General features: G+C 38.1%; 1 protein-coding gene across 2 annotated transcripts in view; it reads right to left on the reverse strand.

Moving 5' to 3' along the window:
• LOC106882389 (MAM and LDL-receptor class A domain-containing protein 1) overlaps positions 1-25,710 on the reverse strand; it is a 234,860-nt gene that overhangs the window by 118,965 nt on the left and 90,185 nt on the right. For both annotated transcript variants that reach the window (XM_089354751.1, XM_089354750.1), the window contains exons 57-70: positions 25,250-25,411; positions 23,368-23,502; positions 21,711-21,985; positions 20,191-20,341; positions 17,527-17,661; positions 15,706-15,968; positions 13,656-13,740; positions 11,373-11,519; positions 8,016-8,278; positions 6,761-6,842; positions 4,767-4,907; positions 2,798-2,955; positions 931-1,114; positions 387-482 (exon numbers count right to left, since the gene is read on the reverse strand). In XM_089354751.1, the coding sequence (XP_089210877.1) occupies positions 387-482; positions 931-1,114; positions 2,798-2,955; positions 4,767-4,907; positions 6,761-6,842; positions 8,016-8,278; positions 11,373-11,519; positions 13,656-13,740; positions 15,706-15,968; positions 17,527-17,661; positions 20,191-20,341; positions 21,711-21,985; positions 23,368-23,502; positions 25,250-25,411 (2,277 nt within the window). The remainder of the gene's footprint in view (positions 1-386; positions 483-930; positions 1,115-2,797; positions 2,956-4,766; positions 4,908-6,760; positions 6,843-8,015; positions 8,279-11,372; positions 11,520-13,655; positions 13,741-15,705; positions 15,969-17,526; positions 17,662-20,190; positions 20,342-21,710; positions 21,986-23,367; positions 23,503-25,249; positions 25,412-25,710) is intronic.

A 25,710-nucleotide genomic window follows, 5' to 3' on the forward strand; every position in this document is an offset into this window, starting at 1 on the left:
AAACTAGTGACTGAATAAACAGAATTGAGTTAAGGAATCCATTAGTGTAATGGCTATAAAAAACATATACTCTTACTGAGCTGAAATATGTCAGCGAAACAAATCATAAACCCTTTCTATTACGGGCACAAGGCCTGAATCTTTGGTGGAGGGGGCTAGTCAATTATATTGACCTCAATGTTTAAATGGTACTTATTTTATTGATTATAAAAAGATGAAAGGCAAAGTTCACTTCAGCAGAATTTGAACTCAGAATGTTAAGATGGCTGAAATCCCGCGAAGAATTTTGCCTGGTGTGCTAAGAATTCTGCCAGCGCGCCACCTTCAAATCATAGAAACAGCAATTATAATTATTGCTTGATGTTTATTATCAAGAAATTACTTGCCTGGGGGCAGAACACTTGTTGCTATTGTTGACACCATTGTTACTGGGTTTCTAGTTGTGGATGGTTGATTCAAGGGTCGAGCTTTTATAGGAGTGACTGAAAAACAGCAAAGGAGTTCAGCAGATAAAATCAATACCATTTTTCAAACTTAAAAAAACAACCCCCCCACCCCAACCCCCCAAAAAAAGAAACCTAAAAAACAAACAAACAAAAAACAGTTCCCTTCCCCTGAACAAGCTCTTATCCATTTATCTGTTTGTCTGTTATGCATATGATTAACAGTTTAATGACTTTCCATGTTCAGATATTAGCATAGATTGCTGGCCCTTGACCATTTTAGCATGAGTTGGATGGATGTTTATTTCTGATTGGCTGTGTGGTAGGAAGCTTGCTTCCCAACCACTTGATTCTGGGTTCAGTCCCACAACATGTACAGTGGGTACAACTCAGAGTAATTTCCAAATCAACAACATATAACCAAGTAAAAACTAAAGCAGACATAATGTTTAACACACCAAACGATGAAATATGAAGATTGACTGACCTGCACACTTCAGTGAATTATAGTTAATGTCATCTAAAGCTAAATATCCATTGGCATTTTCTTCTATCTCAGCTCTTATTAATAGGGTGAATGAAGAATCACTTTTTATAAAGAAAGTTCCTTGAGACCATGCAGAACCTTGTGAATCAGATAACTTCCACATTAATGTGCTTTGATTTGCGGTCTGAAATTAAAGGAAAATCAGAACATGAATTAAGAAAAAAAAATAAAAGTCTTTTAAATTCCACTGAAACATATTTTAGAATAGTTTACCACTGTAAATATATGTAGGAGTGGCTGTGTGGTAAGTAGCTTGCTTACCAACCACATGGTTCCGGGTTCAGTCCCACTGCGTGGCACCTTGGGCAAGTGTCTTCTACTATAGCCTCGGGCCGACCAAAGCCTTGTGAGTGGATTTGGTAGACGGAAACTGAAAGAAGCCCGTCGTATATATATGTATATATGTGTGTGTGTGTGTGTGTGTGTGTGTGTGTGTGTGTTTGCGTGTCTGTGTTTTCCCCCCCAACATCACTTGACAACCGATGCTGGTGTGTTTACGTCCCCGTAACTTAGCGGCTCGGCAAAAGAGACCAATAGAATAGGTACTAGGCTTCCAAAGAATAAGTCCTGGGGTCGATTTGCTCGACTAAAGGTGGTGCTCCAGCATGGCCACAGTCAGGTGACTGAGGCGGGTAAAAGAGTAAAAAGAGAGTATATAAGGGAATGCTGAAAAGTTCCTGGTAGGAAGAAGGACAAATAGCATTAAGAAAGATCTGGTAAAATATGGAGTTCTACTCATGTCTGATTACAGCAGCAGAGTACTGCAGTTAGAGAGATGATGGGTGGTGGGAATGTCTTGAGGAGAAAATAAGACAGGAGGACAGACTCACTAATGAAATCTTGAAATAATTTCTGTTATGTCTAGTTAACATTTAAACTACTTTCAGCCTTGAACAAAACTCCAATGATAGAGATGACACTGACTTTCATCTTTCTGATATCTGTGTTCTGTACATTTCCTAATATGTAGTTTGAGCCTCTGTAATGTGAGGCGCCATAGAAAAAAAAATTACCAGTAGGAGTCGGTGGTGACTCCCATAGTAAATTAATTTCTTTTTTTTTGTGTTTTGTATAATATATAAATATTATATTATTTCATTATAAAATATAAATATATTATTTCATTATATTATTTCATATAAATATCATATTATTTCATGGTGGTGCTCCAGCATGACCGCAGCCACTTGGCTGAATTGCATAAATAAATAAATAAATAATTTAAATATCATAAAAATAATAATTATCTTAATGGTATAGTACCGCCTGATTGGCCTTCGTGCCGGTGGCATGTAAAGGCACCCATTACACTCTCAGAGGGGTTGGCGTTAGGAAGGGCATCCAGCTGTAGAAACTTTGCCAAATCAGATTGGAGCCTGGTGTAGTCATCTGGTTCACCAGTCCTCAGTCAAATCGTCCAACCCATGCTAGCATGGAAAGCGGACGCTAAACGATGATGATGATGATGATGTATATAAATTTAAATTATATTTGAGTATAAAATAGATTGTTTAATCTTATTGTTTTTGATAAATAGTTGATAATATTTATTTGTATATAGTGTTGTTATATTTTGATTAAATTGATTATAAGTATGTATTTCTTTAGAATATTAGGTAATAATAGTTGTAAAACATCATTTTTATCCTCTACAAACTTTTCCTTCAAAAATGTTTGTTTGGAATTATTCAACAAGAGTTTCTCATAATTAAATCTTCATATTTCAATTTTAATTCACTGATATTTTTGGCCACACTGGCAAAAGAACATCAGGAATTATATCTAAATTAGAAAATAGGTAAATTACCTGCATGATAACAGACAAATTTCCAATATTGTTTCCATTTATAATGTACCAAAACTTGATACAAAGACCAGAACCACTTGTTTTATCAAAAGAAATAGAAACCAAATCTCCTTTTGTTTTCACTTTTGATTGAGATACACCTATGTACATCATACTGTCTGAAAAAAAAAATGTTTGATTCCATTTAAAGCAGTTACATAGTAATAATATTCAAAGTTAGATATGGATTTCATGAAAAACTTAATAAATATTACATGGCTTTTATTTTTGTATTGCAAGGCATTTAATATTTGAAGGAATGAATAATGTGAAAATAAACTGTATTTGAAAATATTTTATGAAAATGAATATTCTACTCTCTCTTCAAAATGTGAGTTACCATGTAGCTCCTACAAAAGAGTGGAGGCGCAATGGCCCAGTGGTTAGGGCAGCGGACTCGCGGTCATAGGATCGCGGTTTCGATTCCCAGACTGGGTGTTGTGAGTGTTTATTGAGCGAAAACACCCAAAGCTCCACGAGGTTCTGGCAGGGGATGGTGGCGAACCCTGCTGTACTCTTTCACCACAACTTTCTCTCACTCTTACTTCCTGTTTCTGTTGTGCCTGTAATTCAAAGGGTCAGCCTTGTTACACACTGTCTCACGCTGAATCTCCCCTGAGAACTACGTTAAGGGTACACGTGTCTGTGGAGTGCTCAGCCACTTGCACGTTAATTTCACGAGCAGGCTGTTCCGTTGATCGGATCAGCTGGAGCCCTTGATGTCGTAAGCGACGGAGTGCCAACAACCTACAAAAGAATCTGCTCAGCCCCACCCACTTCTCTCATACCTAAACCCACATCTCGTAGCATAAAGCCATCCCATCTACCAAGTTTTTTAGTCTTGTGAGTTGCATCGCAACCTCTCTAGCGCTGGTAGCAGGAAAAAAAGCAGCTGATTAATAAGATCAGCTGTAATGTATATATATAATAATAGTGTACACTTCGATATATATATATATATATATACACTAAACTCGGCTTGCGAAGACCTGTTGGGGCAAGCGAAAGCAAAATCGTGATGGCACCTGGGCCCAGCGTTGCCTTCTTGGCACTTGTGCTGGTGGCACGTGTAAAGACATTTGAGCAAGATCGTTGCCAGTGCCGCTGGGCTGGCTCTTGTGCAGGTGGCACGTAAAAAAGGAGCACTCTGTCGGTTACGACGACGAGGGTCCCAGCTGATCCGATCAACGGAACAGCCTGCTCATGAAATTAACGTGCAAGTGGCTGAGCACTCCACAGACACGTGTACCCCTAACGTAGTTCTCAGGGAGACTCAGCATGACACATAGCGTGACAAGGCCGGCCCTTTGAAATACAAGTACTACTCCTTTTTGCCAGCTGAGTGGACTGGAGCAATGTGAAATAAAGTGTTTTGCTCAAGGACACAACACGTCGCCAGGAATCGAACTCATGACCTTACTATCATGAGCCAAATGCCCTAACCACTAAGCCACGCACCTTCAACTGTTGGGCCTTACAGAGGGGATGATAAGAGATTGAGACTTCTGGCAGTTTGCTGTGCTTGAGAAGACATGTGAAGCTAAATAAAATCGTGGTTGTCCTTGCAAACAGGCTTGTCCCCTACATCCCTTTTCAGCTGAGTGATCCTAATCTTGCAGGTTCGTCGGTGCTGATGTCATGTAAAAAAGCAGCCATGCTGGTACCACATAAAAAGTACTCAGTACTCTCTGTAAAGTGGTTAGCATTAGGAAGGGCATCCAACTGTAGAAACCAAACCAAAACGGAGATGAAGCTGGACAGCTCCTATCAAACCATCCAACTTATTGCCAGCATGGAAACGGATTTTAAATGATGATGATGATGATGATGATGTTGATGAAGATGATAGCATGGAAAGAAATCAGAGACAATTTGGGCAACAAAACATATTTGCTGCAAAATGTAAATTTATCTTTTAGCTTTGACTTACGAGCTATGGAAGTGTATGTGTGATCTTTAATAGAGCGATGTTCTCTTCGATATATCGTTCGGCCAGACATTCTTTCCCAGTTAACAGTGTTGTTTCCATCATTGTGCCAACCACAGGAACTTATTTCAAAGTGACAGTCACCTGATCAAAAGGGAACATAAGAGGATAAATGTGTCTGAAAACCAGAAAGACTCATTACATTTTTATTACTTAACACTAGTTCCTTGAAGGATAACACTTTGTGACATTCTCCCAGGAGGTCAGACATCTACGAGGAGGTCCAGTACAATATGAATGGCTCCAAAAGAAAACCAAGCATAGAATAATGCATACAAAAGTGTTAAAACATTTCATAGTTCAGGCAAAAAGCATCAATTGATATGACTCACATGTATATGCACAAACTTCAATCACTTTACTTTGGCTCAAGTAATATGAAACACATTGATGAGAATTGACTATAAAATAAACACCATCTACACTGATTTTTAAGAAGTTTTCTGCCATTTAACTAATTGAATTAACAAATGTAATGAATACATGCAAAAGTGTTCCGTCGTTCAGCCAGTAAGAGAGTTTCTAAGTAGTCAATGAACTTGTTAAAAATAACAGCCAAATCCCTCTCATATTATGTTCTTTTATTCTTTTACTTGTTTCAGCCGGGTGACTGGCCATGCTGGAGCACTGCCTTAAAGGATTCTTTTTTTAGTTCAAGGAATCAACCCCAGGACTAGTACCTTGGAAGGGAATTTTCTCGGTGTAATCTCATGGTCATTCATGACCAAAAGGGGTCTTTTATTCATACATTCTACTCTCCTCAAAATGGCAAATTAAACACTAAATATCCTGTTGTATTAATATAATTCTTTCTACTATAGGCACTAGTAATTTTAGGGGATGTTAGTTGATTACCTTGACTTCAGTGCTCAACTGGTACTCATTTTATCAACCTCTGAAAAGGTGAGAAGCAAAGTTGACCTTGGTAGTGTAGCGATTCAGGAAAGCTATTTTTGTTGTCATGGAAAAGCACAGTTGTGCTATGGCAACTTAGGCAAACAAGGGCTGGGTGCATATGAATACTAGAGGCAATTATCCACCCAATAAGCAAGTGTGCTTTTTTAACAGTCAGCAGAAAAACGTAAGATGAGCAACATTGGTTCTCCAAAGATGAGACCTGCCTTTTTGTTTTTCTCACCAACTTAGCGCCGCAAACTCTCAACGCTGACCACATCATGGACATCCTATTTCATTTTTGTCAACTTTGCCTTGTACAACTCTACCTATATCATGAGTGGTTTATTTCTGTTTATGCTAGATTCATCTCTGCTAGCTTTTAGTGTGCCTGTAATTCAAAGGGCCAGCCTTGTCACACTCTGTGTCACAATGAATCTCCCCAAGAACTACGTTAAGGGTACACGTGTCTGTGGAGTACTCAACCACTTGCACGTTAATTTCATGAGCAGGCTGTTCCGTTGATTGGATCAATTGGAACCCTCGTCGTCGTAAGCGACAGAGTGCCAACACAGCTTTTAGTAACTTCCAACTGAATCCATTCTTCAATTGTAAGTTTTAACGTTTTCTCTGACTCTTATACATGCGCCCACTTTACTCATTGTCAGTTCACATTATTATTTTAATAAATTCATGCTTCTCAAAAGCACATTTGCTGGACTTTTCCATGAACACTTTCATACTTTAAATTAGTGACTCCCTCCACTAAAGCTAAAGCAGTATTTGAGCTCCGGATGTAATGAATTGGAAGAAATGCTGCTAAGCATTTTGTTTGATGTATTAACATTTCTGCCAGCTCACCACCTCCAGTTAATTTAATATAATGCCATCACTAATAACAAATGTGTTGTGCCTCCTTACGAAAAGGTATCATAAATAGGTTGGCTGAACCCTTCAAAGTTAAATGCTGTCACCCAATCACTTGGAGTAAAATCAATAAACTATAAAACCTGTACGATAATGTGGACAAGTGGTTAACTTACCTGGCTCAGGACATGTTGAATTTAAAAGTCTGACATCATCAATACCTATTACGTCTCCACCATTAATACTTTCAAAGATAGCCTGCAATAAAATATAGTTGTCATAATCATCTTTATCACCAGCATTCTAGTCCTCAAATTAGTTTTAAATTTTGGCACAAGGCCAGCAATTTTGGAAGGGTGGGGTGGGGTAAGTACAATTACATCAGACCCTGTGCTCAGCTGGTTCTTATTTTATCGACCCTGAAAGGATGAAAGGCAAAGTTAATCTTGGCAGAATTGGGACTCAGAACATAAAGATGGATGAAATGCTATTAAATATTTTGCCTAGCGTGCTGACAGTTCTGTCAGCTTGCCACCTTATTCTAATCCTCAATATCATTATCATGAAACTCTCACCGCCACTATTATTGTTGCTGCTGGCACTCCGTCGCTTACGACGTCGAGGGTTCCAGTTGAACCGATCGACTTATTTGCCATGAAACCACCTCGATTCTGGGAAGAGGGAATTTTCAAGTTAAAGGAAAGATGGAGACGCATTGTGCAACAAAATGGTTCATATCTGGTTGATTAAAAATGTAATGGCAAGTATTTATTGACCTTTTTCTTTCCATTAAAAGTTCGGCACAAACTTTCCGGACAACCCAATATATTTTCCTTTAATTTATCAATCATCATTGTCATCATCATTTAACGTCCGTTTTCCATGCTAGCATGGGTTGGACGATTTGACTGGGGACTGGCGAACCAGATGGCTACATCAGACCAGACTCCAATCTGATCTGGCAGAGTTTCTACAGCTGGATGCCCTTCCTAACGCCAACCACTCCGAGAGTGTAGTGAGTGCTTTTTACATGCCACCAGTATGAGGGCCAGTCCGGCGGTACTGGCAACGGCCATGTTCAAATGGTGTTTTTTACGTGCCACCTGCACAGGAGTCAGTCCAATGTTTTGTTCACATGCGACCGGTTCAAGTGCCAGTAAGGCGAAGCGGGAAACTATTGCGCTCAAATGGTGCTTATTACGTGCCATCGGCACGGAAGCGAGACCGCTGCTCTGGCAGTGATCCCGCTCGGATGGTGCTGTTAGCGCTCAACTGGCACGGGTGCCAGTCATCGAATTTGGTTCAGTTACTAAGTATTTTGTCTGATATGCTAATGATTTTGCTAGCTTGCTACCTTAGTTTAAGCCCATATTTGATACCATCTAATATAGATGAAGACAATTTTTGTTAGCTTAAAATATTCATACTCACAAATGCATTCACGAAGTTTGGTAATGGGATATATTCTTCAAACCATGTCCTGCCTTGATGACCTCTTCTAGTCCAAATAGCTGCTCCAATTCTGTTAACATCGTTCACATTAGTTACATGAACATTGAGTCTACCAATTCTTGTCCCATACATGTGGTACCAAAATGATAAACATTGTCCATCTTTTAATGCAAACTGCGGTGTCCAAAGTCGTGCTATCTTACCTGTGGAAATTCTACGAGAGCCTGCACCCATGAAATGACCTGCAAATATGTATTATAGATAATTTAACACAACTTCTATGTTCTTTTCTGTTTTTGATTATTTGAATTCTTTCTACGAGGAAGAGCTGCTTTCTTTTCTACTCTAGGCACAAGGCCTGTAATTTTGGGGGAGGGGGCCAGTCAACTGGTACTTAATTTATTGACCTCAAAAGTATGAAAGGCAAACGTTGACCCAGGTGGAATTTGGTGGAGGAGCTGATTTCTAACAAAGATGTGAAGCTCCATTGTTGGAGTGTAGATAACAAAAACTAAAGCACATTTTAAACTTGAGAAAAGTCTCGCATATTTTTACTGTTCCACTTGCAGATTGTATTTGTAAAGTGCAAGTTTGTTGGTTGACTTCTTGTTCTGAAATCTCTAGCTTCTCCAGATGGTCACTTAAGCATTTACTAACAAAACCAAGTGCACCAATTATTATTGATATAAATATGAATCTATAATCTGGATGTAGAAGCTGTTGTCCAGAGTTATCCTCTTTTTCTATGATTTTTTAAGAGATACTCACATAAGCAGGACAGCTGATCTCTATGATGGTATGTATGTATGTATGTATGTATGTCAAGAATTCTGGCCAATAGAGAAAGAGCTGGTTTCCAGCCTAGACTCAAGGATCTTTCATTGAAATTTCAACATCAACAACAGGGCATTTTTGTATGTATTATTCAGTTTATTTCAAGATTTCTTGTCAATAGAGAAAGAACCAGTTTCTAACCTAGATCCAAGGTTCCTTCATTGGAATTTTAATATCAGGAACAGCGTATTTTTATTTGTTTGTATGTATGTATGTATGTATGTATGTATGTATGTATGTATGTGTGTGTGTGTATGCATGTATGTATATGTGTGCGTATGCATGTATTTCTCTCTCTCTCTATATATATATTTATATATATCTATCTATCTATCTCTCTATCTATTTCTATCCCTCAATGCAGTGCGGAATACACGTTCTTACTGTTTGTTATTAGTGTGTGTGTAAAGCTGCGAACTGGCAGAAACGTTAGAATGCCAGGCGAAATGCTTATTGGTATTTCATCTGTCTTTACGTTCTGAGTTCAAATTCCACCAAGGTCGACTTTGCCTTTCATCCTTTTGGGGTCGATAAATTAAGTACCAGTTGCATACTGGGATCGATCCAATAGACTGGCCCCCTCACCCCAAAATTCGGGTCTTGTGCCTGGAGTAGAAAAGGATATTAGTGTGTGTGTGTGTGTGTGTATACATTTATGTATTTGCTCTGTAAAATTCCTGATGTGTTGAAACATGTTGTTATACTTCAGGATGGTCATCTATTTTTTTTTGCCAAATAAACACCCACACTATATATTTGTTCTTCACTTCAGCTTTATTATTGTTTTCATCTTATTGTCCATTGTCTGGAAATATTTCGTCATACCTTCTGTGACCTCTTCAGTGACTCTCCATCCCTTGTGTCTCTTGCCTCCTCAAGAGATTTATGCTTAAATATTTTTATAGTAAATTATTTACACACCAAGTACTTTGATATATAAAATATAACACACCTTGGGTCTTATATACACAGGCTCCATGACTATCATGTATGTAACGCTTCTACAAGTTTTCTATACTCAACACAATGTGGCATATGATGCTTTCTAGCAAGTTATCTTACAGTCAAGAGTTCATGATCAGAAAACACATGTATCACATGTATCAGGACAACACATGTATCACAAAGTGTGAATTAGCTAATATTACATGAACGCTTTGATATGAGACATTTTGGCATGGCTGTTTTGGCACTGCTTATTGGCATCACTGATTCAGTGCTGACTTATTTGACATCAGACTTTTTAATGCTCCCTTTCCTCTTCCTACCTGCTCACTCTCTGTGTAAGTGTATTTCTATTTATGTGTTATGAGGAGACAGCAAGTGTTTATTTCAATCCTGTTCAACTACTAAATTAGATGTCTCTGTCTCTGTCTCTCTCTCTCTCTCTCTCTCTGTCTGTCTGTTTGTCTCTCTCTCTCTCTTCCTCCCTCTCACTCTCTCTGTTTGCATATATTTTTGCGTATATGGTACAGAAGTGGCTGTGTGGTAAGTAGCTTGCTTACCAACCACATGGTTCCGGGTTCAGTCCCACTGCATGGCACCTTGGACAAGTGTCTTCTACTCTACCCTCAGGTCTACCAAAACCTTGTGAGTGGATTTGGTAGATGGAAACTGAAAGAAGCCCGTCGTATATATGTATATATATATATATATATGTGTGTGTGTGTTTGTCCCCCCAACGTCACTTGACAACCGATGCTGGTGTGTTAACGTGATTACTCTTTTAAACTTTTACTTGTTTTCAGTCATTTGACTGCAGTCATGCTGGAGCAACACCTTTAGTAGAACAAATCGATGCCAGGACTTATTCTTTGTAAACTTAGAACTTATTCTATCAGTCTCTTTTGCCGAACTGCTAAGTTATGTGAACGTAAACACACCAACATCAGTTGTCACGCAATGGTGAGGGACAAACACACAGACAGACAGACAGACACACACACACACACACACACACACACACACACATATATATATATATATACAACAAGATTTTTTCAGTTTCTGTCTGCCAAATCCTCTCACAAGACTTTGGTTGGCCCAAGGCCATAGGAGAAGACACTTGCCCAAGGTGTAACACAGTGGGACTGAACCTGGAACCATGTGGTTGGGAAGCAAGCTTCTTATTTTTTATTTCTTTATTGCCCACAAGGGGCTAAACATAGAGGGGATAAACAAGAACAGATGAAGTGATTAAGTCGATTATATCGACCCCAGTGCGTATCTGGTACTTAATTTATCGACCCTGAAAGGATGATAGGCAAAGTCGACCTTGGCAGAATTTGAACTCAGAACGTAGCAGCAGACGAAATACTGCTAAGAATTTCGCCCGGCGGGGTAATGTTTCTGCCAGCTCGCCGCCAGCTTCTTACCACGCAACCACTCCTGTGCCTATTACAAAAAAAAAAAAAAAAAGAGAATACTCCCCCCACCCCACCCCTATCATTCATTATAGTTTGGATTAGAAAAATAAATTAAGTTTGATATTAGATTACATACCAAATACTGAATTTTTTGTGTGGTCTTTAAATGGGGATCTAAATCCAGAGTATGGTACCCACTTGTAGTCAACATCTTTATCTTGAAAATATTGGCAGCTACCAGATGATTCAAAGTCACAGTCAACAGAATTTGAGCTAATGTCTTCTGAAAAATAAAGAAAAAAAAAACAGTAATAAGTAACATTGATGATAATAGTCGCTTCTGATATAAGTAGATCGACATCTTGATGATCATTTAACATCCGTTTTCCAGGCTGGCATGGGTTGGATGGTTCAAGAGTAACTGGCAAGGCCAAGAACTGCACCAGGTTCCATAGACTGATTTTGGCTTGGTTTCTACAGTCCTCTGGTAATTACTATCCATGCCAAGCTCCCCTTGTATTCTCAACTCCCCTTTTTAACAGTAAGTAAACGAAATTACCTGCCTCGCTCGTTAACAGGAAGTAAATGAGATTACCTGCCTCGCTTGCTAACAGGAAGCAAACGAGATTACCTGCCTCGCTCGTTAACAGGAAGTAAATGAGGTTACCTGCCTCGCTCGTTAACAGGAAGTAAACGAGATTACCTGTCTCGTGGAATCTAATTTTATTTTGTGTGCTCATGTTTAACATGAGTAAAAAGACAACTTGACTCTTAACTAAACAAATTTAAACAAGCTTTCTTGTAACAAACATTTAAAAAAAAAATGCCCTTTCTAATGTCAGCCACTCTACAGAGTATACTGGGAACATTTTATGTTGCGCCAGCACCAGTGCTTTTTACGTGGCGCCATAACCAGTGTTTTTTATGCGGCACCATTATTACTGCTCTTTGCGTGACACTATAACCAGTGCTTTTTATATCGCAACATAATCAATCCTTTTTATGCGGAGCTAGCACCAATGCTTTTTATGTGGCCCCATCCTCAGTGTTTTTATGTGACACCATCACTGGTGCTTTTTGTGTGACATGAACACCAGTGCTTTCTATGTGACACCATACATAGCATACATATGTACATACATACATTCATACATACATATGTATATATATATGTACGTACACACACACACACAACATACACACATACACACACATACACAAATTCTTCAGGCATAGAAATCAAGGAATAATGTAAGAGTGCACCGTTCATGCAGGTCTGAAGAAGAGCCACTCTAATGTTTAAAACTGCATATATTTGCACCTTGCCAATACTCATGTTAAATTATGCAAATTTAGCCAGTAGTAGTAGTAGTAGTAGTTGTAGTAATAGTAGTGGTAATAGTAGTAGTAGAAATAGTGGCAGTAGTAGTAATGGTAGTAGTAATGACAGTAGTAGCAGTAGTAGAGGTTGTAGTAGTGGTAGTAGTAGTGGAAGTAGTAGTAGTAGTAGTAGTAGTAGTAGTAGTAGTAGTAGTAGTAGTAGTAGTAGAATGGGCACATGTGCTATAACAATGCATTGCAACACCCACCACTTGTTGGTGATTCCCTGCTGCTCCTGGAGGATGATGTTTCCGCATCACCCAGGCAACAACCCTCCATCCCTGGTATCATCTCTTTGGGCGTCATTGCTGGTGAAGGTTTTATGGGGTCGGAGTGCAAATCCTGTCTCAACCTCTTTTGGCCCCATTTTTATGACATGCAAAGGAGTCAGCAGGTTTTTCAAAAACTAAATATGAGATGAGAGGGTTGTGTTAGTATGCTTCTGAAATACTCTGTATCTATGGATACACAAAACTGTTAAGTTCTGCTCCTGGCTTTGAGTTTATTTTGCCCTCTAATGATGAATATTGGACTATTGAGGGAACATTTGCTTTTTAATGCTAATACAAGTTGCAATATCTCTGAAAATCTGAAGTAAATGGTTTTTTAGACAAGTTGATCTCCACATCTGTTTGTTTGTCACAACATATATGTAGAAGAGGGAAAAGGGGAGGAATCAAAAAGGGAAATAATCCCAGTCACAACATATATGTAGAAAGAAGGAAGATGAGGGGGGAGAAAAAGTTGGTGAGAGAGAAATACAGTTAGAGGGAGAGTGAAAGATAGATAGGTAGTGTTGTAACTGTTGTAACTAAGAAGCTTTGATTAAAAGCATGGGGATTTTAAGTGCAAATCTGTCAACACAATGCAACAAAAATTTCAAAAAAAGACTTTAACAAATATTTTTACCAGCAGTGTAACGACCTAGCTGGTAATAATAATAATAATAATAATAATAATAATAATAATAATAATAATAATAATAATAATAATAATAATAATACAATTAATAAATAGATTAATAAATAAACCAACTAACCTTCACACTCTCCAGCATGTATGGTTACATCATCAATTGCAATGTCACCACTAGATCCATAACCAGAAACTCCTCTGAAGGCAATCTGAAATTCATATCATTGTTATAAATATAGTTGTTATAACAATTTTTATTATGAAGCAATAAATCAATTATTGAACCGTTAGATTTATAAATTAGATTTTTAGCCTTTCACTTTACTCCAGTCAACTTAATTGTAAATTAGTACCAGCTACATAGACTTTGGAACAGTGGGTGCTGGGGTCGCAAACACACCCACTGAAATTGTTATTTTTTGGGGTAGAACAATAAAATTGCTTTGAATGTCCTCCTTGAAAATTGGATTTGCATTTCCTGAGCAAATTTTGTTCCCACAGCTAGTTGCTGGTAGAGCCTTGTCTCCCCTCTGGTTGTCACATGATAGATGTTCCATTGAGCCATAGTTGACAGAAACAAGAGAGTTTGGTAACAGGGGCTGCAGAGTGTGGGAACACACCCACTAACATTTGTTTTGGCAGGGCAATGGAAATACTTTCAACATCTTCCTGAAAACTGGTTTTGCACCGCCTAATCAAATTTCATTCTCCCACTTATGACTAACTAGTTGCTGGTGCAACCCTACATGTCGATGGGAATATTCAGAGACCCCCTTCGGTCATGAATGACCATGGGATTGCACCTAGAAAGTTACCATCCGAGGCACAAGTCCGGGCAAAGTTGTTTGTGGAAGGCCAGGAGTCGCCCATGTATACCGGCCTCCTCTCTCCACGCCACCGATGTCATCCAAGGGAAAGGCAAAGGGGCCGATACAGCTTGGCACCTGTGACGTCGCAACTCATTTCTACAGCTGAGTGAACTGGAGCAACGTGAAATAAAGTGTGTTGCTCAAGAACACAACACACAGCCCGGTCCGGGATTCGAACTCACAACCTCACGGTCATAAGCTCGATGCTCTAACCACTGAGCCATGTGCCTTACACGATGGGAATATTCAAGGGTTCCATAAATGCCTGGAAACTGCACATCAATGAGGGGGTTCAAGGATTCCATGAAGGGTCGATAGTCTAACCATTATACCATAGCATAAAGCCACCCACATCTCTGTTGTAGCCCCACTCAGTCATTGGGGAACTTAGTCTTTCAGGCCACATGGTGACCTCACTAGTGTTGGTGACATGAAAAAAGCACCCAATACTTTCTGTTAAGTGGTTGGCATTAGGAAGGACATCTGGCCATTGAGGCCATTCCAAAGAAGATATTGGAGCACAATGCCTCTGTCTTCAGACATTGGATCCCGTCAAACAGTCCATGTTTCTTAGCCAGCATGGAGCATGGATGTTAAAAGATGAAGATGATGACGACGATGACGACGACAATGATGACAATGATGATGATGATGATGAAGATGATGATGATGATGATGATGATGATGATGATGATGATGATTGATGTTGATGATGATGAAGCTGATGATGATGATGTAGATAATGATGATGATGACAATGGCAATGACAAGGAAGATGATGATGATGATGATGATGACAACGATTTTTGTACTGCTGATAACTTTATGGCAAAAAGTGTTTGCTGTTGATTTTGTGTGTTGTGTGTGTTGGCACTCCATCGCTTACGACGTTGAGGGTTCCAATTGACCCGATCAACGGAACAGCCTGCTTGTGAAATTAACATGCAAGTGGCTGAGCACTCCACAGACACGTGTACCTTCAATGTAGTTCTCGGGGAGATTCAGCATGACACAGAGTGTGAGAAGGCTGGCCCTTTGAATTACAGGCACAACAGAAACAGGAAGTAAGAGTGAGAGAAAGTTGTGGTGAAAGAGGACAGCAGGGCACACCACCATCCCCTGCCGGAGCCTCGTGGAGTTTTAGGTGTTTTCGCTCAATAAACACTCACAACACCTAGCTTGGGAATCGAAACCGCGATCCTATGACTGCGAGTCCGCTGCCCTAACCACTGGGCCATTGCACCTCCTTGCTGTTGATTTTTTGCTCTCAGTAAACATAAATTATTTGCAAATATTTGTACTCACATATGACGAACTAACAGCTGGTATTGTCACGGTGCCTTGTAACCATTTATTTTTTTGTGGACCATTCTTTAACCAGATGTACTGAGCTGCACCCTTCTTCGGAACTAAGATTAATTGCAGAGAATTAACATCTTCTCCAAACATATGATAATAGAAGCTAACACAAGATTTTTGGGTTGTTGAAAATGCTGGACTTATCAAATCAGCAAAATGCTTCAAGACACCACCAAAAAATGAGGATTCAATGTATATGTAGTAACCACCTAAAAATAGAAAGCAGTACAATGAGTGGTGATATAAGAGTTATGATATATATATGCATACATACACACACACACACACACACACACACACACACATATATATATGTGAATAAAAATCAATACAAAAAAAGGGTTTTGTATGATCGTGTATAGAGGAATATATTATTTTATTTAGAAGAGTTCCAACTCTGTCTGTTTTTTATGTTTTATTTATATTCTTGTAAAATTAATGTGGATATAGAATATGGAATATATAATATAATATATAATATAAAAATAAATGGTAAAATGAAATGAAGTATTGAATATATATACATGGAAATAGCACAGAAGTAAGTCTAAGACATTTCAATTTAAGAAAGAATTTAATAAAGAATAATATAAAGAAAATATTACTGGTTTCGATGTATCCCATCTTATCAAATATCAGTAAAAATTTATAAATATTTGAAGTAAAAACAGTTTATCTTCTGTCTGGGGATCAAGTACATGTTCTTGACCCCTAGACAGATGATTTAGCATGTCTAGGTCATCTTGTATGTAGCTCTATATCATCATCATCATCATCATCATCATCATCATCATCATATATGTATATATCTGAGCAATATCTTTTCCAAATGCTGGTTTTCTGAATGTCCCGAAGAAAGGGCCTTCACCCCGATATATGGAAATATAAGGGTAAAACTGCAATGTTGTTCTGTTTTCTTTTCCTTCTGTACTTCACTTTGTACATTCTTGCATTGTTCCGGCCTTACACAACTACATTCTTTAAAATATATGCCTGTGTGTGTGTGTGTGTGTGTGTGTGTGTGCATGTGTGTGTATGTCTTTGTGTCATTGTTTGTCCTCGACCACCACTTGACAACCGATATTGGTGTGTTTATGTTCCCACAACTTAGCAGTTCAGGAAAAGAAACTGACAGAATAAGTACCAGACTTGAAAAAGAAAAGAAGTCCTGGGGTTGATTCATTTGACTAAAATTCTTCAAGGTGGTGCCCCAGCATGGTCGCAGTCTAATGACTGAAACAAGCAAACAATAAAAAAAAGCCAAATGGCAGGAGTGGCTGTGTGGTAAGTAGCTTGCTTACCAACTACATGGCTCGGGGTTCAGTTCCACTGCGTGGCACCTTGAGCAAGTGTCTTCTCCTATAGTCTTGGGCTGACCAAAGCCTTGTGAATGGATTTAGTACATGGAAACTGAAAGAAGCCTGTCATATATATATATATATATGTATATATGTGTGTATGTGTGTGTGTGTGTATGCTGGTGTGTTTGTGTTTGTCCCCCCACCATCGCTTGACAACTGATGCTGGTGTGTGTACATGCCCGTAACTTAGCATTTCAGCAAAAGAGACCGATAGAATAAGTACTAGGCTTACAAAGAATAAGTCTTGGGATCGATTTGCTTGACTTAAGGCAGTGCTCCAGCATGGCCACAGTCAAATGACTGAAACAAGTAAAAGAATAAAAAAAAAGTCATTGCATTAAATAACCAAGCATTCTTGGTATATTCTTCAATAAAGAAATGCATTGCATGTCATTTGAATACTAACCTCCACTATGATCAGACGAGGGTCCAGTATCGGAATTTCTAGTTGATCCTTTGGTTCTCTTCCAAAGAATTTGTGCCTTTTGACTATTCTTCCAGCCACAGAAATTCTTATCAAAGGAGCAATTAAAACCAGGAACTAGAATGAATAAAATGCAGGAGTTAGATTTTACATGTTATTTTTGATGCCGGTTTAAAATAGATACTTTAGCAGTAGTGGTTTTGTTAAAAAAAATCTATTATTTATGACTTTAATTAAATTCTAAAATCTTGCTTCGATTTTAGTTAAATATGTGTGTATGTGTGTGTGTATATGTATTATGGTTGTGTGTGTGAACAAACAAACTGAAAATTTAAAGAAAACCTATTCATTTTGTGGTATCTTGGGAGGATCTTCATATCAATTATAAACACATGCACTGGTTTTATTTCACTTCAATTTTTATTATTAGCCTATTAGCCAATCAGTTTACCAATTAACTAATTGGTTGTTTTGTTAATCTTTTGGTCAATCCATCAGTCAGGTCTGTGAAAGTCCTTCAAGCCTGCTTCAGGACAGACTCAAAGTTGACCTGGAGTCGGGAGAGCATGTCATTGATGAAAGCACAAATGGCAAAGGAAAATACATGATAAACTTACCAGATTGATTGATCAAACAATTGATAAGTTAAATGATTAAATGTTATGTAACTGATTAATAATAATACAAGAAGTGAAATAGAATCAGTGCATGTGTTTATCATTGGCATTATGACCCTCCCAAAGCACACCAAAATCTACCTCAATGCACAAGTTCAGATCAAGATTCTTACAAACCAAATACAAGAACAAAAAACACCCTGCTTCATATTCAGGATATAGAGTTAAAATATATATGTATTATAACAGAATATTAAAGTATAATGTGAAAGTATCATCAATTTTCAATCATTTAGCATCTGCTTTCCATGCTGGCATGGGTTAGGGTTAGGGTTAGGGTTAGGGTTAGGGTTAGGGTTAGGGTTTGACTGAAACTGGTAAGCTGGAGAACTGCACTAGGTTCCAATCTGATTTGGCATGGTTTTTATGGCCGGGTGCCCTTCCTAACACCAACCACTCCAAGGGTGGTGCTTTTTATGTGCTTTTTTTGTGCCACCAGCATGGGTGCCAGTTATGTGATATGGCAGGAGTGCCTGTGTGATAAGAAGCTTGCTGAAGAGGCGGCGAGCTGGCAGAAACATTAGTGCGCCGGATGAAATGCTTAGCGGTATTTCGTCTGCCCTTACGTTCTGAGTTCAAATTCCGCCGAGGTTGACTTTGCTTTTCATCCTTTCAGGGTCGATAAATAAAGTACCAGTTACGCACTGGGGTCGATGTAATCGACTTAATCCCTTTGTCTGTCCTTGTTTGTCCCCTCTATGTTTAGCCCCTTGTGGGCAACAAAGAAATAAGAAGCTTGCTTCCCAAACACATAGATCTGAGTTCAATCCAACTGTGTGGCACCTTGGGCAAGTGTCTTCAATTGTAGCCTCATGCCGACCAAAGCCTTGTGCGTGGATTTGATAGATAGAAACTGAAAGAAGCCCATCATATGTGTGTGTGTGTGTGTGTTTGTCCCCACCACTGCTTTACAACCAGTGTTGGTGTGTTTATGTCCCTGTAACTTAGTGGTTTTTGGCAGTACTTGACAACTAATGCTGATGTGTTTACTATAACTTAGTGGTTTGGCAAAAGAGACTGAGACAATAAGCATCAAGCTTTAAAAAAGAAAATACCGGGGTCAATTCATTTGACTAAAAGGTCTAGGTAGTGCTCCAGCATGGCTGCAGTCTAATGACTGTAACAAGAAAAAGTTTAAACATAAAAGATGTTCTATATTTAAGAGATGAGGAATTATTTACATTATTTACATCATTTACATTTGATGGATATTTGTCCTCATTTTGTTTGTTGTTAACACATTTCGGCTGATATACCCTCCAGCCTTCATCAGGTGTCTTGGGGAAATTTCGAACCTGGGTTCTCATTCCTAAGGTATTATTGTTATTAATGATATTGTTATTATTATTATTATTATCATTATTATTATTCAGGTCACTGCCTGGAATCGAACTTGGAATCTTAGGGTTAGTAGCCTGCACTCTTAACCACCATGTTATATGCCCGTGGGCATATGGTGTAGTAGTTAAGAGCACAGGCTACTAACCCCAAGATTCCGAGTTCGATTCCAGGCAGTGACCTGAATAATAATAATAATAATAATAATAATAATAATAATAACATCGAAAAATACCTTAGGAATGAGAACCCAAGTTCGAAATTTCCTCAAGACACCTGATGAAGGCTGGAGGGCATATCAGCCGAAACGTGTTAACAACAAACAAGATGAGGACAAATATCCGTCAATTGTAAATAATGTAAATACTGTATAAAAGATGTTGTTAGTGAATGGGTGGGAGAGTGAACAAGTGTTGAGTGTAGATAAGTAGGGGAGACAAGAAAAAGGTAAGAGTAGGTGACAACTGCATTAAGATTGAGTAGGGTAATTTGGCATCAGTACATGTGCAAGGTTTGTATGTTTTACTTTATAAATGTGTCGTCATACATATGGTTGCATGTCTAGACATGTGCATGTGTCAGTAATGAAATATCATTTAAAATAAGCTAGACATAAAGATTGTCAAATTACTTTTAATTAGTGGGCTTGCTGTTGCTGTTGGTGTTACATCTGGTGAAGCTTTGGGGGGTAAAGTTGCACATTGCTTTGTGGACGTGAACTTCATATCATCTAAGGCAATGTCACCAGCATAATTTGGGCCTCGGCTCCCTTTTATTTTGACCTGAAATCAAAGCACACATTCTCTTGACAATAAAAATAAACAAATAAATAATTAAAATACAAAATTAAAATTTTTTTTTAAAATTCAAAATGTGAAGTCTATGTAGGTGCAAGAGTGGCTGTGTCATAAGATGTCTGCTTGCCAACGACATAATTCCAGTTTCAGTCCCACACAATGTGGCACCTTAAGCAGGTGTCACCTACTACACTGTATAACACAAGTTTTGTACTTGGGTGGCACCTGTTATTTCCTATTTGCTTACTCCTAGAGAGTATGAAAAATGGCTAATATTTCCTTTAAACTTTGCTTTTGTTAATGATATTTATTCAAACCCCAAAGAATCTCTCTCAACACATGGCTATGATTATGATGCTCCCCAACTACTCCTGCTCATGATCAGAGATGCACTTATTGTCGGCCACTAAGGGACATGCTCAAGTGGTTAAAGTCAAGCAACTGCCAAGCAAATCTGTGATATTGAGCAGAATATTTGCTATAATGATATTTGTGCTTCAGCAACTCAGCACTGGATCTGCTTGAAATGTAATGGAAAATAGGTCAGTTTCAAAACATTGATGTCCAGGTCACAAAAGCAAAGTTTTAAGGGAATAGTAGTCATTTCATTTGACTTCTAGATAGAAGCAAATAGGAAATAACACTTACTGACCAAAGACAAAAAAAAAAAGCTAAAAATTTTGTTACACGATGTTATAGTCTAAGGATAACCAAAGCCTTGAGAGTAGATTTGCTAAACAGAAACTGAAAAAGCCCACTGTATATATATATATATATATATATATATATATATATATATATATATATATATATATATATATATATATACATATATACAGTGGTGTGTTGTGGTTTTAGAGTCGTTTGATGTCCATTTCTAGCATGCGGATGCTGTTTCTCAATACCCTTAATTATAATTACATAATTATGTATCTATATTAATTCTTACCTATATGTTTTTTATTATATGCTGGCTACTGATACGATCGTTATTTTTATAATGATTTTATTATTAATTATGTATACATACATATATATATATGTGTGTGTGTGTGTGTGTGTGTATGTGTATGTATATGTGTGTATGTATATGTGTGTATGTATATATATATACATATATATACATATATGTATATATAAATGAAAAAATGTATGGTAAATAAACATATGACATAATATATACTTAGTTTAAAACCGGATGGGAAACAAACACAATGATGATGATGATGATGACAATGACGATGACGACAGCGACGACGATGATGACGACAATGATGATGACAATGGCAACAAAGACGATGATGACAAAACGATTAAAAAATAAAGTGCAAGTGAAAGTGATCTTCTCACTTACTCTAAAAGGATTAGCAATATTTCTTAGGGTTGTTTGGCCCTTCATCCAACTTGATCCTTGATGCCCTGATAAATGCCAAATCAAATCTTCATCACCATTTTGGCTAGAAAACATCTGCAAGCTGGAATTTTCTGCTTTGTTGATGTAATAATAAAACTCAAAGCATTTTTTCTGGGTAGAGGGTGAAAATTGTTGACTTTCTAAAATAGCGACTTGATTTGATTGAGAACTGTCGTACTTCTTAATTACAGTTGGTTCCAAGAACAAGTAGGACCCTAGGCAGAGAGAGAATAGGTTGACATGTATTTAATTTGAAATAATGTTTAAAAGAAACAATTCAATATAAAGCAGTATACTTCATTTTTTTTAAGTAATCAGAATATCGTGTTCGTTTTACCCATTGCTTGTTTCAGTCATTAAATTGTGGCCATGCTGGGGCACCACCTTGAAGAATTTTCTGCTGAATGAATTGACCCCAGTATTCATTTTCTTTTCTAAGCCTGGTACTCATTTTATCAGTCTCTTTTGTTGAACTGCTATGTTATGGAGAAGTAAACACTAGTTGTCAAGCAGTGTTAAGGTGCAAATACACACACACACACACACAATGGGCTTCTTTCAGTTTCCATCTACCAAGTTTACTCACAAGGCTTTGGTCAGCTGCTTTCCTTTTGATTAAATAGTCATTTCTGCTACAGGTACAAGATCTAAAATCTTTGGGAGAAGGTGGCAAGTTGATTACATTGACCCCAGTTTCCAACTGGTATTTATTTTATCAACCCCCGAAAGAATGAAAAACAAAATTGACCTCGGTGGTATTTGAACTCAGAACATCAAGACTGATGAAATGCCACTAACGACTCTGCCAACTCGCTGCCTTAAAGAAAATTGCTTCTGATGCCATGTAGTGGGATTGAAACACTGACCACATGATCATGAGATAAACTTTTTCAACAGTTTAACCGTGCTCATTTCTTTCTCTATATAATAACAGAATAGAAACATTCCGTCCTCTCCCCCCTCTCTCTCTCCCCCGCCCCTTCTCTCTATCTCTCCCTCTCTCTCTATCTCTATCTATTTATCTCTCCCCTTCTCCCACCTCTCTCAAAATATAAAAAAATTATAAGGTATAGGTGTCTGGTAACAACTTTGCTTACCAACCACATGGTTCCGGGTTCAATCTCACTGCATGGCACCTTGGGCAAGTATCTTCTACTATAGCCTCAGGCCAACCAAAGTCTTGTAAGTAGATTTGGTGAATGGAAACTGAAAGAAGCTTGTTGTATATCTATATCTATCTATCTGTGTGTGTGTGTGTGTGTGTGTGTGTGTGTGTGTGTGTGTGTCTGTCTGTCTGTCTGTCTATATATATGAGTGTGTGTGTGTCTTTGTATCTGTGTTTGTCCTTCACTATTGCTTGACAACGAGTGTTGGTGTGTTTACATCCCTGTAACTTAGCAGATTGACAAAAGACACCGATAGAATAAGTACCAGGCTTTGAAAAAATAAACAAATAAATACTGATGTCAGTTCATTAGACTAAGAATTCTTCAAGTTGGTGCTCCAGTATGGTCACACTCTGTTGGCTGAAATAAGTAAAAGCTTAATGGAAAGACATAAATTGCAAAAAATTATGTATTATCAAAACTATTCTTACCTGCAGTTGTAGAAGATGAATGATCCTTAGATGGTCCATAAAGTGATGTATATTTTCCTGAACTTATCACCCAATCAAAATCATCCTTATGTTTATTTTCCCATTGACATTTACCATTTTCAAAATTGCATGAATCTGGAAAAAAAACACACACAAAAAAATAAAATTATGTTCTTTCCTAGCATATGAGCTAACGTAGTAGATACTGTAGACATGAAGAATAACTGTTCAAACATCATCCTTATCTTTCCAAAATCCTGCTGCTTTTCCCAAAGAATTTTTTGGTCCCCCAAAGTTGTCCTGGTGTAAAAATTGACTGACTTCTTTTTGACTGTAAATTTTGGTCAGATTTGAGTTGTATGCTAGAGAATATGATGTTAAATAAGTTATGATTCGACCACATGCCCTTCATACAAGGGCTTTTTAAAACCAATAATCTACATGCTATTATCATAATTATTATCTTCTAAGACACTCTTCAAGTCATGAATGACTAAAGGATTGCACCTAGAAAGCTCCCCTCCAAGGCACAAACCCAGGCAAGGTTGTTTATGGAAGACCAGCGGTCACCCATGCGTAACAGCCCCCCTCTCCATGCCACCAACGTTGTCCAAAGGCTGATACAGTTTAGTACCAGTGATGTCACAACGCATTTCAACGACTGACTTGAGTAAACTGGAGCAACATGAAATAAAGTGTCTTGCTCAAGAACACAACACACAGCCAAATCTGGGAATCAAGCTTAGTACAGACAACCTTTGAATGCCACATGCAGTCTCTGGGTAGGCAGTTGGTGACGTTTATGTAGTAAAACACACAAAAAATAAGCGAAATACAAGCGCGAGACTGAGTTGAAGGCAGATTTCCTTCTGCCTGCACAACACGTAAATAAAACGGTGTTGTAGGAATGTACGCAACATGTGTACTACAGCAATATTATGCATAGATTAGATACTGAGATTGAAAAGCAGGGGTGGATTATGCTTACCTAATCTACGAATAAAAAAAATATTTTGCATTTTATGCATAGTAATCAGAGTGACCTTCATAATTTTATTGAATTAGGTGCATATTTTGCCATTAGAAGAAAATGTTACTATCGATCTATTTTATTCAGAGTAGGCACTACCTACCTTGCCTACCCAGGCAGCACATCCCTGATACATGCATACATACATACATCCATCCATCCATACATACATACATACATACATACATATCACAGCTGCATTCTCGTTACACGAGAAAAGCCATTGCCAAGAAAACTTAATGAAATTATTCGTGATTGTTGCCATGTGATGCCCTTATATGACTTTTAAGCCTGGCCAAGCTATCACACATTTTATTACACACTAGACAACTGTAATGGCTGGCAGGAGAAACAGGTGACACCATATGCACTCTCTTAATATCTCTTTTTAGACTCCATCTGAGAGGTACACCCTTCCACATTTTACACACGTTCTGTTATGAATTTTAATAGCCACATCATTGTTTATCATGGGTTGCTTTCTATGGAAATTTTGATAGCTCACCAGGCCTGCATGACTCAAACACCTCTGCTCACAAACTACATACATAAAAAGCAACACTCTCTCACTTTCCACATACATACAAACATACATACATACATTGGTTGTGGTGGTGGTGGTGGTGGTGGTGGTGGCAGTGGTGATGGTGGTGATGGAAGTGGTAGTGGTGTTGGTGAGGATGACTGGCTAAACTGAATGATGTTAATTGTACATGCCAGGAATAGTATTCAGTGTGAGGGACAGGATATCAGCCTTCTAGAATTACTGTTAATTTAGCAGTAATTCTCCTACTCTGAAAAAAAATTAATAAAACACTTTAAAAAAGAAGTATGTATATGATATATTCCAACCTGGTTTGATACGGCAGGGCTTATTTGATATAAAAACATCATCGAGGGCAACATTCAGAGAATAACCAGGGCCAGCAGTCCCAACAAATTCAATTCGGATATGCATTCCAGAATGGTTAACAATATTAAGATTAGCTTCATTCCATTGATTGCCTTGATCGTCTGAAAAAGAGATAAAATTGTAAAGATATTATTACAGTAGATCCAGATGCCACCAGAGGCATAGCCAGAGTCTAAAGTTAGGGAGAGCGAGCACACAAAACAAAAAGTGCTGTGACACCACTTATGTGAAAGTAATGTTCATTTAGGAGGTGTTATCAAAAAATTCCTGGATTAGTTCTATCGTGCACCAACAGATGGCAACACATGGTTGCGTGTTCAGTGAGAGCTAGCAGTGACCGTCATGAGGCAGTGTGCCAAGTGACATCACTATGTTTACTTTGCAAGTTGTGGAATGTGTG

The sequence above is a fragment of the Octopus bimaculoides genome, chromosome 7 (assembly GCF_046866305.1).
Source record: "Octopus bimaculoides isolate indiv1 chromosome 7, ASM4686630v1, whole genome shotgun sequence".
NCBI lineage: Eukaryota > Metazoa > Mollusca > Cephalopoda > Octopoda > Octopodidae > Octopus > Octopus bimaculoides.